General features: G+C 39.2%; 1 protein-coding gene across 1 annotated transcript in view; it reads right to left on the bottom strand.

Annotated features, from left to right (window-relative positions):
- Positions 1-21,012, bottom strand: part of LOC145998602 (FAD-dependent oxidoreductase domain-containing protein 2-like) — a 257,130-nt gene that overhangs the window by 157,805 nt on the left and 78,313 nt on the right. Inside the window, exon 2 of the mRNA XM_083135051.1 lies at positions 18,579-18,793. Coding sequence (XP_082991177.1) covers positions 18,579-18,783 — 205 coding nt within the window. The 5' untranslated portion in view covers positions 18,784-18,793. The remainder of the gene's footprint in view (positions 1-18,578; positions 18,794-21,012) is intronic.

The raw sequence follows: 21,012 nt of genomic DNA, 5'->3' as shown, positions 1-21,012 counted from the left end.
CATCAATGGATAATGTTAATTTCCAGTCGCGATTCTTAATCCTCTCGCGAACGGGTAGTTTTAATTCCCAATCGCATACCTTTATCCTCTTACTGCTTGATTAAGAAGCAGTGATCTTAGAATGACGCGAAAACTACTCTAAAGAAAGAACAAAATTTTCCCACAAAGTAACCGTAATCTTTTCAGTTATAGTATCAGAAATTCCGTGAACAATCTATTCGTTTTGTAAGAACTGGTAGACTCCTAGCCACTAGATTAGTCACACTATACCACCGACGAGAAATCCTTTAAGCTATGATAACTTAAAGGTCTCTCCCTCACGTCAGAAAAACTTACTTTATTTTGCCCTTTACTGCAAACTAAATTTTACGAAATACACACAAAAGTAAACAATGCTCCTATACAGGGCCGGATTAACCTATTGGCAACTGGGGAAATTGCCCCAGGGCCCCCAAGGAAAGGAAGCTGTGAAGGGCCTCCACCAAAAAATCTTTTAACCAGCTGGCTATGCTTGTGAAAAATTACATAAGAAGTTGTTGTATTTTAAAAATAAAAAAAGAACTTTTATATTGTCGTATGTCTACATTCTTCTGGATCCAATTGTAGCACAGCTCTCAGTCGATCTGTTTGTAGATATCTGAAGCTCAATATACTTTATACCATCGATTGATTTGGCTGTGGTTTTGGAAATAAAGCACACTTATTCAAACAATCAATTCTCAGATATGATTAAGATAAAAAATAATCCTACGAAGTATATGACTTTCTTTTGTTTATACGAGTATTAGAACTGTGAGTTCTAAGCAGTGGGGCAATGTCAAACATCAGGAAGACATCCCAATGGAACTGTCTATGTATAATATTGTGTGTAAGGACCCGTTCCGCAGTACATTTCCCAATGTCGAAAATCTCTTTAGAATGTATTTGGTCCTAATGGAAATAAACTGCAGCGGAGAGAGATCTTTCTCAAAAATGAAATTGAGGACTAAAAGTGGTTAACGTTGTAAGTGCCAAAAGCGAAAGTGTTGGGAAATCGCATCGTTCAGCACATCAGCCCGTACGAACGTTCACGCTAGTGCCTTTTTACACGCCCTTTGAACTACTTAGAGGGCTACCCGCCACTTTCACGTTTACCACATTATCATGCATGGCACATTTCACAGTTTAACGTGGAAAACTGTGTTTGAATTATTGTGGCACTTACAGCGTTTACTTATTTTAGTCTTCAATTAGTGAAAAACAGGCTTCGTGCTGCCATGGGACAGGATCACTTATCCAATCTTTGTTTATTAAGCATTGAACATGAACATGATATAGAGGATGAATTTTCGGCGAAAGAGGCAAGAAAAGTGTGTGTACTATAAATGTTAAGCCTGTGGGAATTTTCTTGAAGAAAGTGTAGTTACTAAAATTTCCACAATGAACCTGTCGGTAATTGTTCAGTAGATGGACCGTGCATATGTAGTGACATATTTACTCTTAATTGTAAATAATATCATTTATAATAAATTATATACGTAAGTACAGCCTACTGCTCAGTTCTCTGTTTCCGTCTGAACCCCCTTAGTATTTACTATATATTGTAGTTACGGTGTTCACTCTTCATAATATACAGTAGACATTTAGACGCAGAATTTTACTGCTGCTATAGCGCTACAATTTTCATTCTGTAACTTAATTTTACTGCGCTATTCTCCCTGCAAACCTATCTGCGATATGTTCGATTGAGGATGACTACTGATTCTAAAATCAGGTCTACCAATTCAACAGCTGAAAATTGGTGGTTAACATATTGAGCTAATAAAGCTCCTAGTAAAAAATAATAAAAAATGGAGGCCCCCCACAAGACATTTTGCCCAGGAGCCTCCACAAACCTTGATACGGCCCTGCTCCTATATGAAATGATACTAATAATGTGAAAGTGTCTTGTTGTGATGCAATCATTGCAATCAAGTAGCTACCTCGCTGAATATGTACAGTCACGGACACTTCTGGATTGTAACATCTTTTCGTTGACTTTTAATGGAACTACTACAACCCAGAAGTGTCCGTGACTGTACATGGTGAAACGATTTTGATTTGAACCAAAGTCTCATTCATACGCGTTATGTTCAAGTTTTTACTAAAACACCGATCAAGACAATCCTCTTGGACACTAAGTCTCGAACAGACGTTTGCGTCAGTCTCATCTCGACGAAGCCTCGAACGACCTGGTGTCGTTTCGATATTTAAATTGTAACATCTGCCTCGTCTTCTCATTTCAATTATCCCCTTTTATCCATTACCGTCATTTCTCCATTTCCCTGGCCAATTTTAATTAGTATCAAATTTCCATCTCTGATTTTACGCCTTCCGTTAGTCTGACACCTGGGAATGAATGCTTCTTTGCGCCCTCGCAGACCTTATCCGCTAACTGAACAGATGGTAAAATTTAGTAACGGTAAAAAAGTGTTCATCATCATTTAAGGTAACGTTCCAATGTGGTCCACGCTGTGTAACAAGAGGATGGTTGTCACGTTCTCCTACTGTATCATCTCCATCAATTCTTAGTTGCTTTTTATCACTATTTCTACTCCTAAGACAAACGAAGATTTTTCTCGAGATTCAGATCAATTTGCTTTATTTTACTTCGCCTCTTGTGCCACTTTTTGGTAATTTGCGAAGATGAGGATGAGTGATGATATGATGAAATTGATGAATAGACACTCGCAAACATCCATGCCCAGGCCAGGATTCGAACTCGTGACCCCTGGCGCCGCAGCGCGATGTGCTAACCACTCCGCCACGGGGGCCGGCGAAAAAGATTGTTCGAACTCAACTGAAATTATGCAGTGTTTCAAAAGTCGCGCAAGCCAAACTTTGAAAATGTATATCATGAAAACCTTAAGAGATATTTACACAGGGTTTTCTGCATTAAGTAGGCTTAATTCAGGAAATGCACGTTACTTCTCTCTTCATAAACTTTTGTCTTCTCGTTTAATATCTAAGAAACTAAAAGTTAAAATATACAAAACAGTAATTTTGCCTGTAGTATTATATGGGTGTGAAACGTGGTCCCTTACATTGAAAGAGGAAGATGAATTGAGAGTATTTGAAAATAAGATCCTTAGGAAAATATTTGGACCTAAAAGGGATGAGGAGACAGGTGAGTGGAGAAGGTTACATAATTTATAACTACATAATTTGTATTCATGTCCAGATATTATTAGAATGATTAAATCAAGAAGACTTAGGTGGGCAGGCCATGTGGCACGAATGGGAGAGGAAAGAGGAGTTTACAGGATTCTTGTTGGGAAACCTGATGGTAAGAGACCTGTAGGAAGGCCAAGACGAAGATGGAGGGACAACGTTGAGATGGACTTGAAGGAAATCGGTAGGGATGGAAAAGAGTATATAGATCTTGCTCAGGATAGGGACCGATGGAAGGCCTGTGTTGCTGCAGTCATGAACCTTCGGGTTTAAGAAAGCTAGAGAGTTAGTTTCTGCATTATTTTTTTTCAAAGCTTAAAATCATCAGTTTACTCCATACAGAAAATAACTTACATTAATAACTGACTGAAGGCAGCGTTAATTTTTTTTTTTCAGAAATGCACGTTTGAGTGACAAAAATTGACAAGAAATTATCGAAGGGTCATAACTAGATTTCTGATGGCAGGTTCATCTATCATTTGCGACATTTGTGGTTAATGTGGAGCACTTGATGAATTTGGAACTGGCGATAAAATGGGGTAAATTTAAAAATGCCATTTCAGGGACACATCTCCATAGCTGGCAACACTAGCGGGTCGAAATTTTGCAGCGAGTGGGGAGATATTTTGTGGGAAGTGATGGAAAGGTGACAACAGACAGTGATATGGATGACGAAAGTGCACAAAATGTAATACATATACAGTGGAATTCGTATGTGCAATATATATGTGTTTTTTTAACTCTTACATTTGTCAAAAGAGGTAATTATACTAATGTAAGTCAATATGTTGTGCGAACAGCCCACGGCTCACACAAGAAAATACAAATAAATACAAATTCGCAAACCACATAAAATTTCTTTCCGCTGATTTTACTTTGTCCATGATAAGAGGGAATGAGTGGCACACTCCCCCCCCCCCACGTCTACGTGACCCCGGCAAATTTTTCTGTATTTCACTGAAAATTTTACACCGTCAATTGCAAAATAGTTAAGCACAGTTCTTGAATTTTCCGTGACACGAACGCCAAGGAAAACATTTCTTTCTACTTTTTTTTTTTTGCTGCTTCCTCGTCCAAGACAAACAAATGCATTGGTAGGGGATGCCGTTGTTCACATTCTCTCTGCCCCCACTCCTTCCCACACAGACTTTTCTGTTTGTAACATCTCTTCAAACGCACTGACACCATGGCCTCGAGTGGCTAGGACTCTCTGGATGTAATTATCCAATGGTTCGGGAAGGATATCACCATGCATTTCAAATTGGAAGAATTCGGTCCTCGCGACAGCTGCGAGAGCAAACGGACCAAACATATACTGTTTGTCATTTTTTCTGCACGGGATGGATGAGAAACATGCCGCCAGGCTGTTCGCACACCTGCAAAGGATGGAAAGGTCTGAAAATCGAGAGAAACATCGAAGCGGTCGGTTGCTACCGTCAAATTCACGTTAACAGTTGGAGTTTTATTGCTTGGACCTCGGTTGCTTCATTTCATTGTCTACTATTAGAGGAAAAGGTCTAAATATGGCCCCCCCTTTTTATTTTGTCATTTTCGGAGGAAAAAAAATACATCAAACACCTGCTTTTAAAATGCATATCTATGAAACATATACTTATACGTAATATCATGCTAAAGTATAGAAGGTGTCCATTTCTTTTTAAAAAAAGCAATTTCCAAAAAATGGTAAAATGATGTATTTCAAAATTGTGGTCTAAATATGGGCTACTAGTGGCACTATCAAAAAAACCAATTAAAATTTTTAAAAAAACAGTCATTTATCGCTAAAACATTATAAAATTCATATTTATGAATAATCTGTTGTTTTGAAAATCACGCGGTATGGGAAAAATCGAAATTAAGAAAAACATCCAAATATTTTTTGAAAATGTGATCTCAGCATTAGACCATATTTAGACCATCACGCTATTTTTCTTCTTCAATTTATTCTCGCTCTCTGTGGTACATATTTCACAAACAAATCATGGCATTATAAAACCCACATTTGTTTTATGTACCGCTAATATCATAACCTATACAAAGCAGATGATAATTCAGAAAACGCTGAGTTAAAACATACCTGCAAGAAGTTTTCGGAGGTTGCAATTCTATAACAGCGTCCAAGGCCGAAACTAACCACCACTTTCCCTTGCGAATTGGCGCCGCAACCTTTGTCCTTGACAGATAACCAGTTCCAATAGCTTCTACCAGGCTGCAGCACCCGGGAGTGCTGATAACTCCAAAACCCATATTTAAACCTTCTCCTCTACTAGTACTACTTCGCTAGAAGTATTCTCAAATATTATACAGGGTGAGGCAGTCAAACGGGAAGATTTAAAACATTAATAAAAAATTAGAGAGAGCAAATATTATGTATTTTTGAACATGAATGTACTGTACATGAGTGGAATTTACTAGTGTACCTGAAAAATGTTCATTTTTAAAATATGGTGTCAGTAAGATGGCGTCCTTTGTGTTACACACATCGCCGGAGTCTCAGAGTAAATCCGCCCATGACGTTGCGTAGCGTTACGAACTAAGGATGTTGTGGATCTCTTGCCGAATTCGCTCCTTCAAATCATCCCTGGTTCTTGGAGGGTTGTCCTTGAATACTTTGGATTTGGGTAACCTCAAAGAAGCCGCAAGTCGGGTGAACGGGCAGGCCACGGAATATCGCCGAATCTGCTGATGAGACGACCAGGAAATGCGAGTCTGAACACAACCATACACACTCTGGCAGTAGGGCTAGTTCCACCATCTTGCTGGAAGAGTGTTTCTTCATCTGGGTCATAGCCATCGAGAGCATACACGCAAAGGGTTACCAACATGTCAGCATAACGTCCAGCGTTTACCGTCACCGTATTCATTTTCGAAAAAGTAGGAGACGATGATTCCACAAGATGATAACGCACGCCACACTGTTACTTTTTCTGAATGGAGAGGCGTTTCATGTAGAGTGTGTGCATTAATTTCGGATGGACGTATTTACTCTGAGACTCCGACAAAGTGTGCAAAACCAAAGGACGCCATTTTACTGACACCATATTAAAAAAATGAACATTTTTCAGGTACACTAGTAAATTCCACTCACGTACAGTTCACTCATGTTCAAAAAATACATAATATTTGCTCTCTCTATTTTTGTGATTTTTTAAAATCTTCCCGTTTGACTGCTCACCCTGTATATGCTGTTGAGGCTCTATCAGTTGACAGCTTTTTATTATCTTGCGCTCATCGCTCGAAACTTTTTTGGACCCGCCACTGGGTGCGTGCGATAGAAGTGCTAACATACAATTTCTGGGGACGGAGCCGGGGAAGGCTGTAATGAAGAATAAGTTACTCATATAAGGAAGGAAACTAGGTATATAGTAAAAATTTTAAAGTAGTCTGCATGCTGTAGGAATGTTTCGTTTCAAAATTCTGAAACTTCCATCATTTTCACTAGCAAATGCAACAGCTTCGGCTACTGCTTAGGTGGCAATATTGACCAGACATACAAAATATATTTAATCCCAAGTTATATAACAATTAATAGTTACATAATGTAATCATGAGAAGCAGAAGAAATTACTTATCGACTATTTTCTGGTATTTGCTTACTCGCGGGAGCGGAAATCTCCTATCTCCGTGTGGTGAACTACAGTACAGTCGGGCAGAATTAACTTGAGAGAAATGGCCGCTCTGTGAGTGATGCAACAGCTCTGGAATTGTATAGAGCGGGGGACTTCCCGCTGTAACGGGCCAATGGAAACTCTAATGCTCGGGCGCGCGAAATGTTACCAACTGTTGAAAAGACTCACGTGCAGTGACTGGTGAAGCAAGAGAAGCGGCAGTGTTTCCAAATTACGAATTAAGGGTAAAGAATAAACTGTTTATCCATTTATTGTGTAAGATAGAATACTTATAATGCTTATAATTTTCTTAGCATGTCCTCTTAATACAGTGATATTTCCGTTACACAATGTAATTATTTTTCAAATCTCCCATCTCCCGTTGTCAGCTGATCGCACGTGATTCGCGTGAGTGTCAAGCGTTCGCTGTAGGTTGGTACTCCTGCAGCGGCGACGGCAGCCATTTGTCTCAAGATAATTCTGCTGGACTATAGGCTCTTGCGAATTCAAGACGACATTCTCTAATTTTTTTTTCTAATTTGATTGTTTTTCGTCGCTTTTCCGTCTGTTGGGTTATCTTAATTTAACCGATTCATCTTTGGCTGGATTTTGTTTTGTATTATTTCAAGGAAGGTTCCAGCACTTTGGAAGAAAGGACAGACTGGCTATATTCTAGCAGGAAGCTTTAGGTCCGTATGGAAACGTTACACTGTTTCGTTCGTAACAGATCACTTTAAAAGTGTCTCCGATAGCGTAGTGGTAATGTTATCGCTTTGAAAGCAATGGGTTTCAGCTGTGATACCCCGGTGGAGACACCTAGTGTTCGGATCACACTTTAAACTGTATCTTTATATGGATGAAAATTCTTAACTTATACGTACCATAAATATTTACGATGTGGTTGGAGAATAGCAGAAATTAGATGGGGCCTGAAATTACAGCAATATTATATACTGAAAGTTGAACCCGTGTATAGGTGTGTATAGATTGCGTTTTAGGCGATTCACAGCTCGTGCCTTCAACATACACACCCATACATTTTAAAACCTTGTCCCTAGGTTCAACACATGCAGTATCTGAAGTTCTGTGGATATAACTATTGGAAATAGACAGTTATTTCTTCGAATCATTACATAACGCCCATTTCCCTTTTGATATATGCAGGTTTATTCATATCATCTTATTTACATAACTTAAATCTTGGCCGTCATTCGCAAAATCCACATTTCAGTGTGCCCTGTCCCCCTTCCCGAAAAGAATGTGTAGGCTCGTGTAGCCACTGGCTTCACGAGTAAAAAAAATAACCCTTCAGTACCAAAACAGGTGACTGAAGGTATGTCTACGTGTGTACCCTGTTTCCCACATGAAATGTACTATTGAAATAATGTGAAAAAAGCAAGTGTGTGTAAGGAAAGAAAGCTCGCCCAGCGGCTCCCCTTACAGAAGAAGATACCTCTTAGGCCAGACGCACACCGGGTCGGACACGAGTCATTTTTGTTGCAAACCGACTCGGGGAACGTTTAACATGGGTCTCTTATGAGTCGCCGCACACTGGACGAAACATCGCGGCAGCTTGCAACAAAACATTGAAGGTCCCGGGAATTTGGTCTCGGAGGAGCAAGATGCGACAAAACGCTCTGCGCATGCGCGAATCCTTTGTTCTCGGCGCACCACCTGCATGTGACTCGTCAGTCACTGTATTGCTTGACAGCACTATGTAAGTTTGACAGTGCGGTCAAGGTTCAAAATAGGGCTTGATCCAGAACAGCTAATCGAAGCCTCCGCTGTACGATTATTCATCGACTGAGCACAATAATGACAAAATTGATGCGCTATGGAATGAAGTGGACAGGAGATTAATTACATTAGAATTATATCACGTGAACAAAATAGGCTTATTAGAAATTATCTTGTAAAGTACAAAACATATCGTAAATTGTACAAGAAAAACAATCTTCAGGTCAGCTTGATATTTATTGCTCGAATAACTATTTGGTTGCAGTACGCGAATTGTACTGTTTCCTTTTTTGGTGAGAGCAGAGTTTAAAGTGAACCGGAATGCACCGGAACTCCATTCTGGCAAAACCAATTTTTGGATGCGGTCTTCCAAGCCACGTATTTATTTTGTTGTTCCAACCTTCTACAGCATTATTATTTCTGCGGCGCCTTTGGTTAGGTTAGGTCCTGATTGTCACAATTGCCCTACCATTAATTTGTAAAATGATCATCACCGTCAAAATCATAGCAATTGTCCATGATTTTGGCTTCATCGCAATTGTCCGCCATCGCAATTGCCCTAGATTCTATTCCAGACACCAGATCCTCATTAGTCTGAAACAATGCAGTCCAGGCTGTACTACGTTGAAGTGGGGTTGAGTTGTGGCTGCCTTCAGCAATTGCCACTCCTTACACCCGAAGATAACATTTAAGCCGACCTATGGAAGTAATAACAGTGACAAGCCTCCATCGCGTACACCGACAGCAAAATATACGAAATATTTAATTTTTACAAGAATATGCACATAGCTCTCTACCTGAGGTCACCAAAACAGTAAAAACCAAACACCAAAATAGACTCTTTCTAAGATGTCATTCCATATTGTCTACTTTCAGAAGGACAACACTTGTCGATAACATTACGTACGCGTACATTTACTGGGTTTTCTCTTCCAGTTCTTGACATTTTGATCCTTTGAATGAAGTCCTTCCGATCGTATCGCAGCGCCATTCCCTCTGAGTGGAAATTCTATGGGCTCTTTCTCCCCATTATCTCTTTGGCGTTGTGAACTCGTCCTTTTCGTCTCTCGAGATTTAACTTCCTCCCCCCCCCCCCCTTTCTGCCTCCGCATTCTTTTTTTTTCCTTTCACCGCTCGTCTTGTCTTTCTTCTTTGAGTGTTTGTACACCTCAATCTTATTTTCGTCTTAATCTTCTCCGTTTATGTAATTATTCCCCGCATTTTCTTCTCCATCAAGTTTTTTCCCTTGACGCCGCAGAACGGTCTTTGAGGACAAAATGGAATTTGTCTCCGAGTTATGAGGCTGGCTTTCCTGCGCCGAGAGTACTAATTTTCTTTAAGAGACATCAAAAACAAATAAAATAAAAACAAATTATTTCAAAATTATGTTCTCTTTCATCTCTGAAAATGTCATTAAGAAACCAAGTTTGCCAAAAGTTAGCAAAAATAATCTTATATCCCACACAAGCAATAACTTTCATTCCTTCTGCCATATAATACAGGACAAGACCCCCTGTGGTACAAACGACTTTCAGACTCTCCACCGAAGATCCTGGATTTGAATCCCAGCCTCGGTGGGCAAGGGCGTTGTTTGTGTGTCTCTTTCTTATTTTACGTCGCTCTTCTGTCATATTTACTAATCGTGACGACGAGGAAGGATGGCAATTGGATAAAATTGAAAGAGCACTTACAAAGCAGCACGTCTGCCCAGGCGTGGACTCAAAACTGAAACCTTCTGCAGCAAGGGACAAAGTCTCCTCTCGATTGAAACTTTATCTGTGTTAGTCGCGAACAACGACGCAAGTGCGCAGGCGCTACTTGGGCGAGTCCAGTGGCGAAATAGGTGTGACGGGTGCAATTGGAACGCAGACGGGGAAGCAGATTCCGTTAAATTCGTCTATTGTCGATAAAGTTTGTAAGTTTCAGACATGGCAATATCTCCACAGTTAAATGCGTACAATAATAAACAAACAGAACACTTAAGAACAATACAGATCTAAAAATCAAAGCATAGTTTCTACCCACTTCCCCTCTCGCTCTTGGACTCGTCGACCCGTGCTTCAGCGGTTCGACAGTAATGTGCAAAAGGAGTTCGTTTTTATAAGTACGTATTTTAATATTTCCAGCCTAAAGTCAACACAGATGTCAAAATAGATGTCCTCATGCAGCAGACGAAAAAAGACAAATAAAAAAAAAGGCATTTTAATCTAGGTGCCTCAGGTCCTCTAGCCAAAGAAAAAAAACATCATTGGAAAACAAACCCGAACCAATTTCCAATGGGGAAAGGGTATTATATTTGTTCTTGTGTAAATAAAAGTAACTTAATTGTGTATCTGGTGGAAGTCAATACCGGTCGTGGGATTAGAACGGCGCAATAACTTCGCTGACGGTGCGGGGTTAATTGAACGTCTCCTCGCACCGCCTTCGGAGGACAATTTCTCCTCGCGCGGGCAATAAAACTCATCTTGCCTGTTGTCATTTCTCCTGGAGACCTGCTATTGCCTTCTGATCGGCACCCGAGTTGCAATAAAAGTTTTCGAGTCGGTTGCCATGATCTTCGCGCCAGCAGTAGATTACTTTCTCTTCTGCAGGCGAAAATAACGCTTGTCTACCACGGTTAGGGATGTATCAATATCCTATTAGCTAAGGGAAGAATAAACGCACTCGAGCTGGTAACTGCTGGGCCCAGCGTCTTCAAACGACGAAGGGAGGGGGGAAGGGGTTCAACCTGTGATGTCAGTTGCAAGGTTGTTAGCTTATAAAGATAAACGCTTTTGGTTAAAACCTATTATGGCCGAAATTACTTTTTGGTTCAAAGTTTTTGCTGCATTTTGAGGATTATAAGGGTTTGCCTTCCGCGTCACCAACTTCAAGAACTTTCTGTGTGTATTGCCATTTTGTCATAAACTTTCTCTTCCGCACGCACACGCACACAATTACGACAATATTCAGAAAACTAAAATAGACGTAGAAGAGGTAAAGACTATGTGGACTAAAAAGCATGACCATTCTCAGGAAGATACGTTAAACATTGTACGACATTTTAGCAATATATACACGGGAGATACAAATTCGTTATTAAAGGCAGTTTATTGGCGTGCCCAAGGGGGGTTGATGGAGTTATAACCCCTTCCTTTTGCCCAGTATTCCTAAAAAAAGAACGTCAAAGGTAGGGAAATATGACAAAATGAGGGCTGACTACCAAGAAAAAGTATACATAACCCCTCCCTTTCGAAAATCCTGGGCACCCCACTGGAAGACACACCCCGTCATGGTAATTTCTTTCAGAGTGTCCCTACGTCAATTTCACCTAATCTCTGTTCATCCTCATCGTTTCGATATATATCCAGTCCCGATTAGCCTTTGTGTGTATAAAGTGGACTTAAAGCAACAAGTCAAAACCAATCAAGACAAGACAAATTTTAGAAATAGTCAATGCCGAGGAAATAGGCAGGGAAACCTTACAGACAATTTGAAATGTAGCAAGTAACAAAGAGAAAAATATTCCGGAAAGTGTTTATATTTACGTTCTACATCCATGTTGTGAATATGTACGGGTGATATGCTATGTTTGTTAAAATCTTAGTTAAAGTAACTGTATTGAAAACAAAAAGGTTTTAGAAAACATTTTCTAACGAAGTGGTATTCCGTGGTGGAGAAGTCAACAAAACAAACGAAGAAACGAGTGAACAAAGAAAGAAATAACCAAACAACAAAATACCGAAGTTTGTTATTTCATGTAATTGGTGCGAAATAAGAAATAAGTGCTGTCGACATCTATTACACTTGCGAGAAAACAGGGCTGCCTTCTTTTACTATCTTACATCATTACTTTACCGGTTGCAAATAAGATGATTACAATTTCAATCTTATTCCAACTCAGTCTTGAGCAGTTCGCTTGCACTTGCAGAGGCCAGATAGAGTTCCGTGCTGTGCGATCTTCACGCCTGCACTCTGAACATCAAGGCCAGTAAGCTGCAGAACAGAACTTATCGCACTCGTCTCAAACAACTTCTTAGTCAAGCCCCGCCATTCGCCTCCTTACGTCAGGCGAAATTCATTCGTTGCTAGGTTAGCACGATAGGTTTAGGTTCCTAGCATAAATAACATATTCTTGGTCAAGCCCAGAAGAATTGCAGTATATTTATGCCAACAGACCTAGCATGCCGAACCAAACAACGAAAGCAATCCACGCTTACGTAAGAAGGTGAAGGGCGGGTCTTGACCAACAAGTTGTTGTAGACGTGTGCGATGAGTGAGACCGGCAGAGCAATGGGGGATTCGCTTGCGTCGAGAGGTAAACATTACTGAGGGGGGAGGTAGCCTTCTCTACCACCGCACGAACGCGGCCGACGAAGCCTACTGCCATTTCTGTTCCCCTTAGAGCGCTGTACCACCGCTGCTGCAGTCTGCGTATAGGGATGGACGATACCGTAAATTTGATATCGCGATATAATGTCAAGAAAATATCACAGACGATACAATATTTTTTTCCGTATCGTGATATCGGCGTTATATCGTCTCCACGATATACATATATCGCCAAATATCGTGACGATATATCGTCTAGTTGATATCACCCGGAAGATATTTTTTTCAATATCGCGATATACCGTCTGGAAGACATATCACCCAACACTAGAGAGGTTCCATGAATACGGCATGTTTACCTGGCCTGTTCCGACTGAATAGAAAAATATTATAGTGATTGAACCATTCGTCAAGATTAGCACCCATTGATAACGTTACGATAACTTGTTGAAAACACAGCTCCAACCTGTGTATTAATCCTTTACGAACTCGCTTGGTAAACACGTTGCATTAGACGCAACCATTAGTTCAGTTGTTCGCACTAGCAATCACGCATTCGCAATTAACCAAACGTAAGCAAATAAACTGGTCGTTTATTTGTTTTTATGTAATAAATAAACTGCAGTTTTGTTAATAATAGAAGGACTGCTAAATCGTGTGCTGTTTAATTTATAGTTCCAACCGGCTGCATTAGAGATTGTCTCCTTTCGTTGCCTCGCGGTTGCAAATTAGCGTCCAATTTCCTCGGAAACCACGAGTTTGAAGCCGCCTCCGCTATGAATTGTGGGTAAATAGGGCGTTGCCGTACGAATGAAGGATTTTATTAGTATTTGTTGCGATAATTATAGAGTCGGGTTGGTTCTGTGGAATAATTAGCCAACGTATTCAGGAGAAATTGTTAAATTTCTCGTGGAATTTGTGTTTTTTATTGTAGCTTTTGTTTGCGTGTTTAGAGTGGCTGGTCTCGAAAGGAAGAAAACAACAGTGATTGGACACGACAAATGTGGCATTTGAAACCGTGAATCTGTGACGCGTGGTTGCATACTCACAGCATAGATATATATATTTTTTTCCCCCGAGAGGTGTTGAAGTCCTCTACATGCTGTGAGTTCATATATGCTGTATAGCTAGCCACACCTTGAGTGTGTGGGGGAATACTGGCAGAAAGGTGCAGCTTTGCGACTTAAATAATGCTAATTTTTCATGTTTCAATATTAGTACTATTATTTGAAAGGTGTTTCAATTGTTTTCCTTCTCTTATCTCTGCCAAGTGTGAAATTGTCTGTCGCATATTCTGACTTTGTTGTCTTTAAAATAAAAATCTTTGACGCCCTAGGCTTCAGACACTGCAGTCTGCCCCTCGCTACGGGTCTTCTGGGCATGCTACACGCACTGCACAAGGGGCAGGCCTTTAGTCAGAATTTTACTTCGTGGCCCTCATCCATTATCAGAAGCTGTCGTCTAAAGGCGAACAAGTTAGGGGATAGAAACCCTGAAGATGATTTTTTCAGAATATTACAACTTCACGTACAAGACGTTTAATCCTACTAAGGAAGTAAAATTAATTACCACTACTATTTCCAACGAAACATTTGTAGGATTTAGGAGGGGAGGGCTTTAGCCCTCACATCCAGCGCCCTGGCTACGTACCTGACAAGGAGAGTTAGCTCTTGCAATGATAAAATAAAAGGTAAAGCTCCCCGTGCATGTAGCTCCGCGCCAGTAGCCACATTTAAGAAATGGGGGGAGGGCCCCCACACATTCTCGATCTCGCCCATTTTGGAGGTTATGTGATCAGCACCACCCCCAACCGCCTTTACCCCCAGGCACCCATTGATTTAAGGTTGGGTGAACACCGAAAAAATTCCGACCTTAGATCACGCACCCCGGGAATCGAACTCGGGTCTCCCGCGTGGCGGTCAGACGCCCCACCGAGGACACCACTGCGGCTACTCCTCTTGTAATGATATCATAAATGTTTTGAGCTCGTGCGCGTGTGAAATAGATGTTTTCCAAGACATCAGGGAAAAACAACACTCTTGTAGAGATGAATCTCATCTCGTCGCTTTCAGAGCATTTTCCCAAATCTTCCATCTAGACATAAATGGGGTGGTGGGAGGGGGTAGAATTAAGGGCCTGGCAACGTAATCAGCGGGCGGGATGCAAAAGCACCTCCGTCTGTATCCCAACCTCTCAGAATCTTGCAAGTAAACACCCTCATCGATGTGCAGTGGCACGGGTCTGCCCCCTTCTCCCCCTTTTAGAAGCGTCGAAAAGCATCTCATGTGGAATGAAGAGTAGGAATCGTCGTACCAAATCAACCGAAACGCCATAATCCCCCACTTCTCTCGTTTTTGCACTGCGTAAACCCAGAAAAGTTGGCGAAGCTTTTTTACGTCACGGAGATTCGATCGGGCCTTTCTCCCACTTTGGAGACGCAAATGGAAACGATCCACCGCGTGGGAGTAATGGAAGGTTTCGAAATGGAACAATCCAGCAGTATTCCTGAGAAAAATCGATTTACCTAAGTCTTCGATCTATTCATTCCCAGAAGATTGCGAACGAATTGGATAGAGAATGGAATTTACACATGCTTCGGAAAGTGCAATGGCCAATTTGTAGCTTTCTTAGTTTCAGTGTCGATAATAGATGGCAATGCAAGCGCAAGCACATTTCATCACATGATAGCAGTATTTCAAGTCGTTAGCCAATCATGTTGAACTTGAAAGTTAACGCGGCCTTTTAATTATTTTGTCCTCTGATAAACTTCAACTAGTAAGACAATAGAATACGAATAAAAGTAAGTACTAAAAGATGAATCTCTAAAATGATCTTGTGATATTTACCCATGAAAAGAGAGAAATGTACACAAAATTTAAGATTATTTAACATCATCTTTTCTCTTACTTTAAATTTATTTTTGAATTTGGAAAATCGTGAACATGTATAATCTTAAAAGGTTTTTATATAAGAATTTTAAGATTATACATGTTCAAGATTTTCCAAATTCAAAAATAAATTTAAAGATAAGTAAGAGAAACGACGATTATAATAACCGAAATATAGAGAAAAATATTAGCGTATACCAGTGGTTCACAAAGTTTTTCGTTTCATCGCACCCTTAGGTCTATCTAACACTTGCAACGCTTACTTCGTGTGGTTAGGTTGTTTGCCTTAAGTTAGAAAATAAACACATTTTTCAAATTCAGAAACATTTTTTTTGTAAAAAGTACTAAATAAGCACATATTTGGATTGATGCGACGGTCCGATTCTAAAACCAGGTGTAAACTAACAAGTAAGTGTCATTTCAGTGAAAATATTGGAACATTTCGCGGCGTCCCTGTAAGCACACTTTAGGGCCTACTGGCATTTACTGAGGATGTTCCAAACAATAGCGTGCCTATACTTCTCGTAAGTTCGCGGGGAAATTCAGTGGAATTTCCTTCCGAATCAACCATTGTGCCTCTTCTACCTACCATCTCAACAACGAAGAAAAATATAATGAAGTCCATTTTTACCTCAAATGTGCATTCAATTTCTGGTATTTAGGTTATAGGGTCTGTTAAATACGACCAACCCTTAAAAAATCCCCCTATCCGTCTACCTCATTTGTTACTTTTTTTACCTAAAACAAATATTTGGATACTAAAACATTTTTTTTTTTGTTATTCCAAACAAACTTTTTTTCTTTTTGTAATTTTCAAGCATTTAGCAACACTTAAGGTACATATTTAGCTGTTTATACACGATCAAATGAATCACGAACAAGTCATTGAATGCTATGTTGAAAGGAAGTTACGTCAGAGTACACGTCATGCTGCTTTTTGCATTAGTGGTTGCCGTCCAAGAATTTCTAAAAAGGTAAGGTTCTAATGAAAGCCTTTCTTGACTGACTATCGACCAATCAGAGGACATGTTTTTGAAAATCGATTGTCGAAAAGAAGCCTCGAAGTACAGAATGTTATTTATTTCTATTCTGTGGCGAAAAGAAAGTGACGCGGAAACACGCGATTGTGACTTGCGAGAAAGTAAAAGGGGGGCGGCGGGAATATTCTCGTCTCGTGTTTATTTAATCTGAATTAAACAACAAAGAATAATGTACGTTTTAGTGCACTGAGTAATGTGATGATATTTTGTGTTGATCTTAAATTGAAGTTTAGATACACGCAATGAAAAACAACTATCTGTATATCTGTTGAAATGAGATTTTTATGAAATTATTTTGTTGTGTTCACATTGCTTTTCTGGTGTCTCAGATTGCATCTTCTATATATTTAAAATGGTTGCATGTGTGTATGATGTTTGTTCCGGCATAACTCTCGAACGCCTGGAGCAATTTCAACCAAACTTGGTACACGTATCACATGCAATATCGAAAGAAATTCTGTAGGGGTAAGACACCCCTATGGGTGTGGGTGGGAGGGGGTGACATGTAAAAATAATAGAAAACGACCGATATTAGTATGAAATCCATAGCTTTCGGGGTCGCTAAGATGAACAGTGACACTCCCAATGCCGTTCAATTTATTTATTCTTGCTCCTGGAGGTGAAAGAAAAATGATGTTTATAATCAAGTTTTGCGTTAAATTAATATTATAGTGAATTTGCAAAAGATTTAACTTTATACTTTGTATACTGTACTTATACTTTTAAATATCTGTAAATAAAATTAGTTACATTTTCCACTTTAGTATGAATTCATTATTTTCCTGTCTAATAGAAGATTGGGATAAATAAATACCCGGGCAACGCCGGGTAATCAGCTAGTATTGAATAATACAGAGAAAATACATCAACATCTTCCTTTGGAAATAATATTATCTTTGTAACGGCTAATCGCTAGTCTATTTATATCTTTTCGTGCCGTACACATTGCCACGTTTTCTTAAATGTGAACTTGTGCACGATGAAATTAGACATGTGCAAATTCAGACCATTCAAGATTTCCAATAGGAACGTAATTCCACAAATATACCCATTAAACTGAATTTTTCTTTTCATAACCTTTACATTAACCTACTTATTATTTATAATTATTATATATAATAAAACATTAAATATCCACAACACACTAAAACCTAATATTACAAAAGAAAAAAACCTGAAAATGATATCAACCTTATTTTCATCATTCGACCCAACATCATCAATTATAAAATTGAATAAGAACTTTCCTAGGACTATTGTTCATTCCTACCGCATTCTGATTAATACAATCGCGAACGTCCTTCATATACAACCTAAAAACATCAAAGCTACATGAAGAATTCAAGACGTTTCTTGGAATATTGTATCACCAAGGAAGAACCTTAATATTTATCAGCCTATTTTTAATAATTATATCTCGAGGTATTATGTATTGCTAGAAATAACCGTGTTAAAATTTGGATTGAAAGACATATTCCTAGCAGGGATGTGATGTTTCATCAATAAGAGATATTCAATGGGGCTCTAAGTCTACTAGGGCATTGTTTGCATTTTAATTAATGGATGATGTGTTCGTATTAAGGCTTTCATTTGTAATTTATTTAATTATTTTTAGTGGTCCTTGTGATAATTTTAGTACTATTAACCTGTTCAACTACTTTCAATTGTCGATTTTAGAGTTCAATTCAACGACTTCTTGACGACTCATTTAATCTTGCACAAACAGCTTTACATACATCGTATGACAGTCATTTTTTTTCTGAAGAGTCCCTTATATGGAAGAAGCATTGTTTGCTTGTTCTTACCTGACACATTGGCCCTCTCGAATATGACGTAATCACGACCGGCCCTCTGGAGAAAATAGCCCATCTGGAGGCCGGCTGGCCCTGCACCTATGACGCAGTAGTCTGTCGGCGTAGCAGGCGCGGGGGCGAGGGTGGCATTCATCAGCAGCAATATGAGCAGAAGTTGTGACGTCATGTAAACATTTCGCAGCCGAATATCCTCCATTCCACGGCACCTACAAAGAAAGAAATACCACGAGCGTAAATTGCCTGATATGAAAAGCGTTCGCATGTCACACGTCATTCTTGACGTGTCCAGTGTCGTTCCCGATGATCAGGGAAGGAATAAGTTTAGTTGCAAGATTTTATCCACAGATGGCAGTGTTAATACATTATTAAAAATTGTCAACAGACCAGCATAGATAAAACACTATGTTCAATTCTTTCTATATTCTATTGGTAAAGTACAGTAGCTGCGATTGGATGCGAAAACTTAACTTCTTTTTAGGAAGACAAGGCTTAGCATTAAGGTTTGACTGGACTTCTGGCAGCCGAATGAGCGAATTTTTAACATTTCCTCCATTCAAAAAACCTCTTGGATATTTCAAAATATGAAAAATTATATGCGCTTAGAATTCCTTCTAGAGCATTGACGTGAATTTTCGAGTAGTTTGCTTTCGCTCTTATCTAGATATTCTCAAAAGTTTCGCGATTACGTAAGTCTATTAAACTTTTGATATTATCTAGATAACAGTGAAAGCAAACTACACGAAAATTCACGTTATGCTCTAGAAGGAATTCTAAGCGTACATAATTTTTCATATTTTGAAATATCCAAGAGGTATTTCAAATGGAGAGGAAAATTTGAAAAAAAATCGCCCTTTCAGCTGCCAGAGGTCCAGCCAAGCCTTAAGAGGCAATAGTACGGGGCAAAAAGGGGGGGGGGCAACTGCCACTGGAAAAATATACACCATATACTTTATACTAGTACTTCATAGTATATAAATCCAAGAAGTCGAAGTAAAAAACAAAACTATGTAGAGCATAGATGAAATGCTAGCAAATAAAATATTAGCAAATAAGGGGACTAATATACTTAATAACATCACTGATTATAAAAGAAGAAAACATATTATGGATTCTCGTAAATTCTGAGAGATATTCAGTGGAAAGAATGGGGAACACCTTCCGAATCAAGCATTGTGCCCTTCTACCTCTCCCCTCAACAAACAAGAAAAATTTTATGAAGTCCATTTTTACCTCAAACATGCATTTAATGTCTGGTATTTAACGTTATATTAAATACAAACAACATTTTAAGAAATCACCCCTTCTGGCTACCTCGTTAGATTTTTTCTGGTGGCACTGTTATCTATGTTTTCATATTTTGCAGTAAATTTGTGCTAGTCACTCAAGGTGACCATTTTATTAATGAGAGATTTAAAATATATTATTATGCGATTGGACAAAACCAGAATAGGTTTGTGAAACCATCAATTTCATGGTTAGTTTCTTCTTCAGTGTCATTCAGTTGATGTAGTGGCTTGTTTTTCTTCAGGTGAAACCAAAAAACTTTTTTTAAAAAGTTTTGTGCATTTTTGTCCTCTTTAAAAACTTATTGGCCATTTTCAGTTTTTCTTGCTGTTCTTATCGCATTCTAAAAATAATTTTGAAGATGAAAGATTCAAAAAGAACGTGAGGCAAGAGGACAAAAATTGAAGAAAAGATACAAAAACAGAAGCCACGAACTAGTAAAATAGAGATGGAAATGCAAGGCTAGTAAAAGCAATGTAAGATGAAATGTTGTGTCGGATGAAAATGTAGGAAGTTTAAGAGAAAGTGCAATATGTCTATTTCTTTAATGAGAGTGGTTTGTGGGACACTCGCTGCTATAGAGTTTGCTTGCCTTCAAGACCATAGTTCCAAGTGCGCATGACAAGCTCAATGGGAAAATTGGGATAGAGTGATAAGGGAAAGAGGCCTCGTGAAAATCATCTGCTGCTAATACAATTTGAATTGATTTAGTTTATGTCGCGTTTCTACCCTTTTCGGCTAATCGCGAAGATGGAGATGTGACGTGATCAGACGGTTGAAAGCATAAATAATAACAAGTAACTACAGAGCATTCCCTGACATTCGCTACGAGACTCGGCGGCAAGCGGTCCGGTGAACGGGTCCGCGACAGTCGCTTATATTAATCCTCGTAAAAAAGCTTAGAGTAACAGGGTCAGTTCTGAATAAAAGTGGAAAGAAAAATGGGGAAATAATTTATACAAAGACAATGCGCACACCATCCGTGAGTTATAAGAGTGTATTGTACGAAAAATCGGGAGAATTACAGTAGACGAACTTGCACGTGTAAATGCCAATTTACTTCGGAGATGCCAGGAATGTGTTGCAGCAGAGGGACATCATTTTCAACAACCTTCTGTAGTCAAGGTTAGTACACAATATG

The sequence above is a fragment of the Lepisma saccharinum genome, chromosome 14 (assembly GCF_977018435.1).
Source record: "Lepisma saccharinum chromosome 14, izLepSacc3.1, whole genome shotgun sequence".
Lineage (NCBI taxonomy): Eukaryota > Metazoa > Arthropoda > Insecta > Zygentoma > Lepismatidae > Lepisma > Lepisma saccharinum.
The sequence above is the reverse complement of the archived record's forward strand: the minus strand, read 5'-3'. Positions and strand labels throughout refer to the sequence as shown.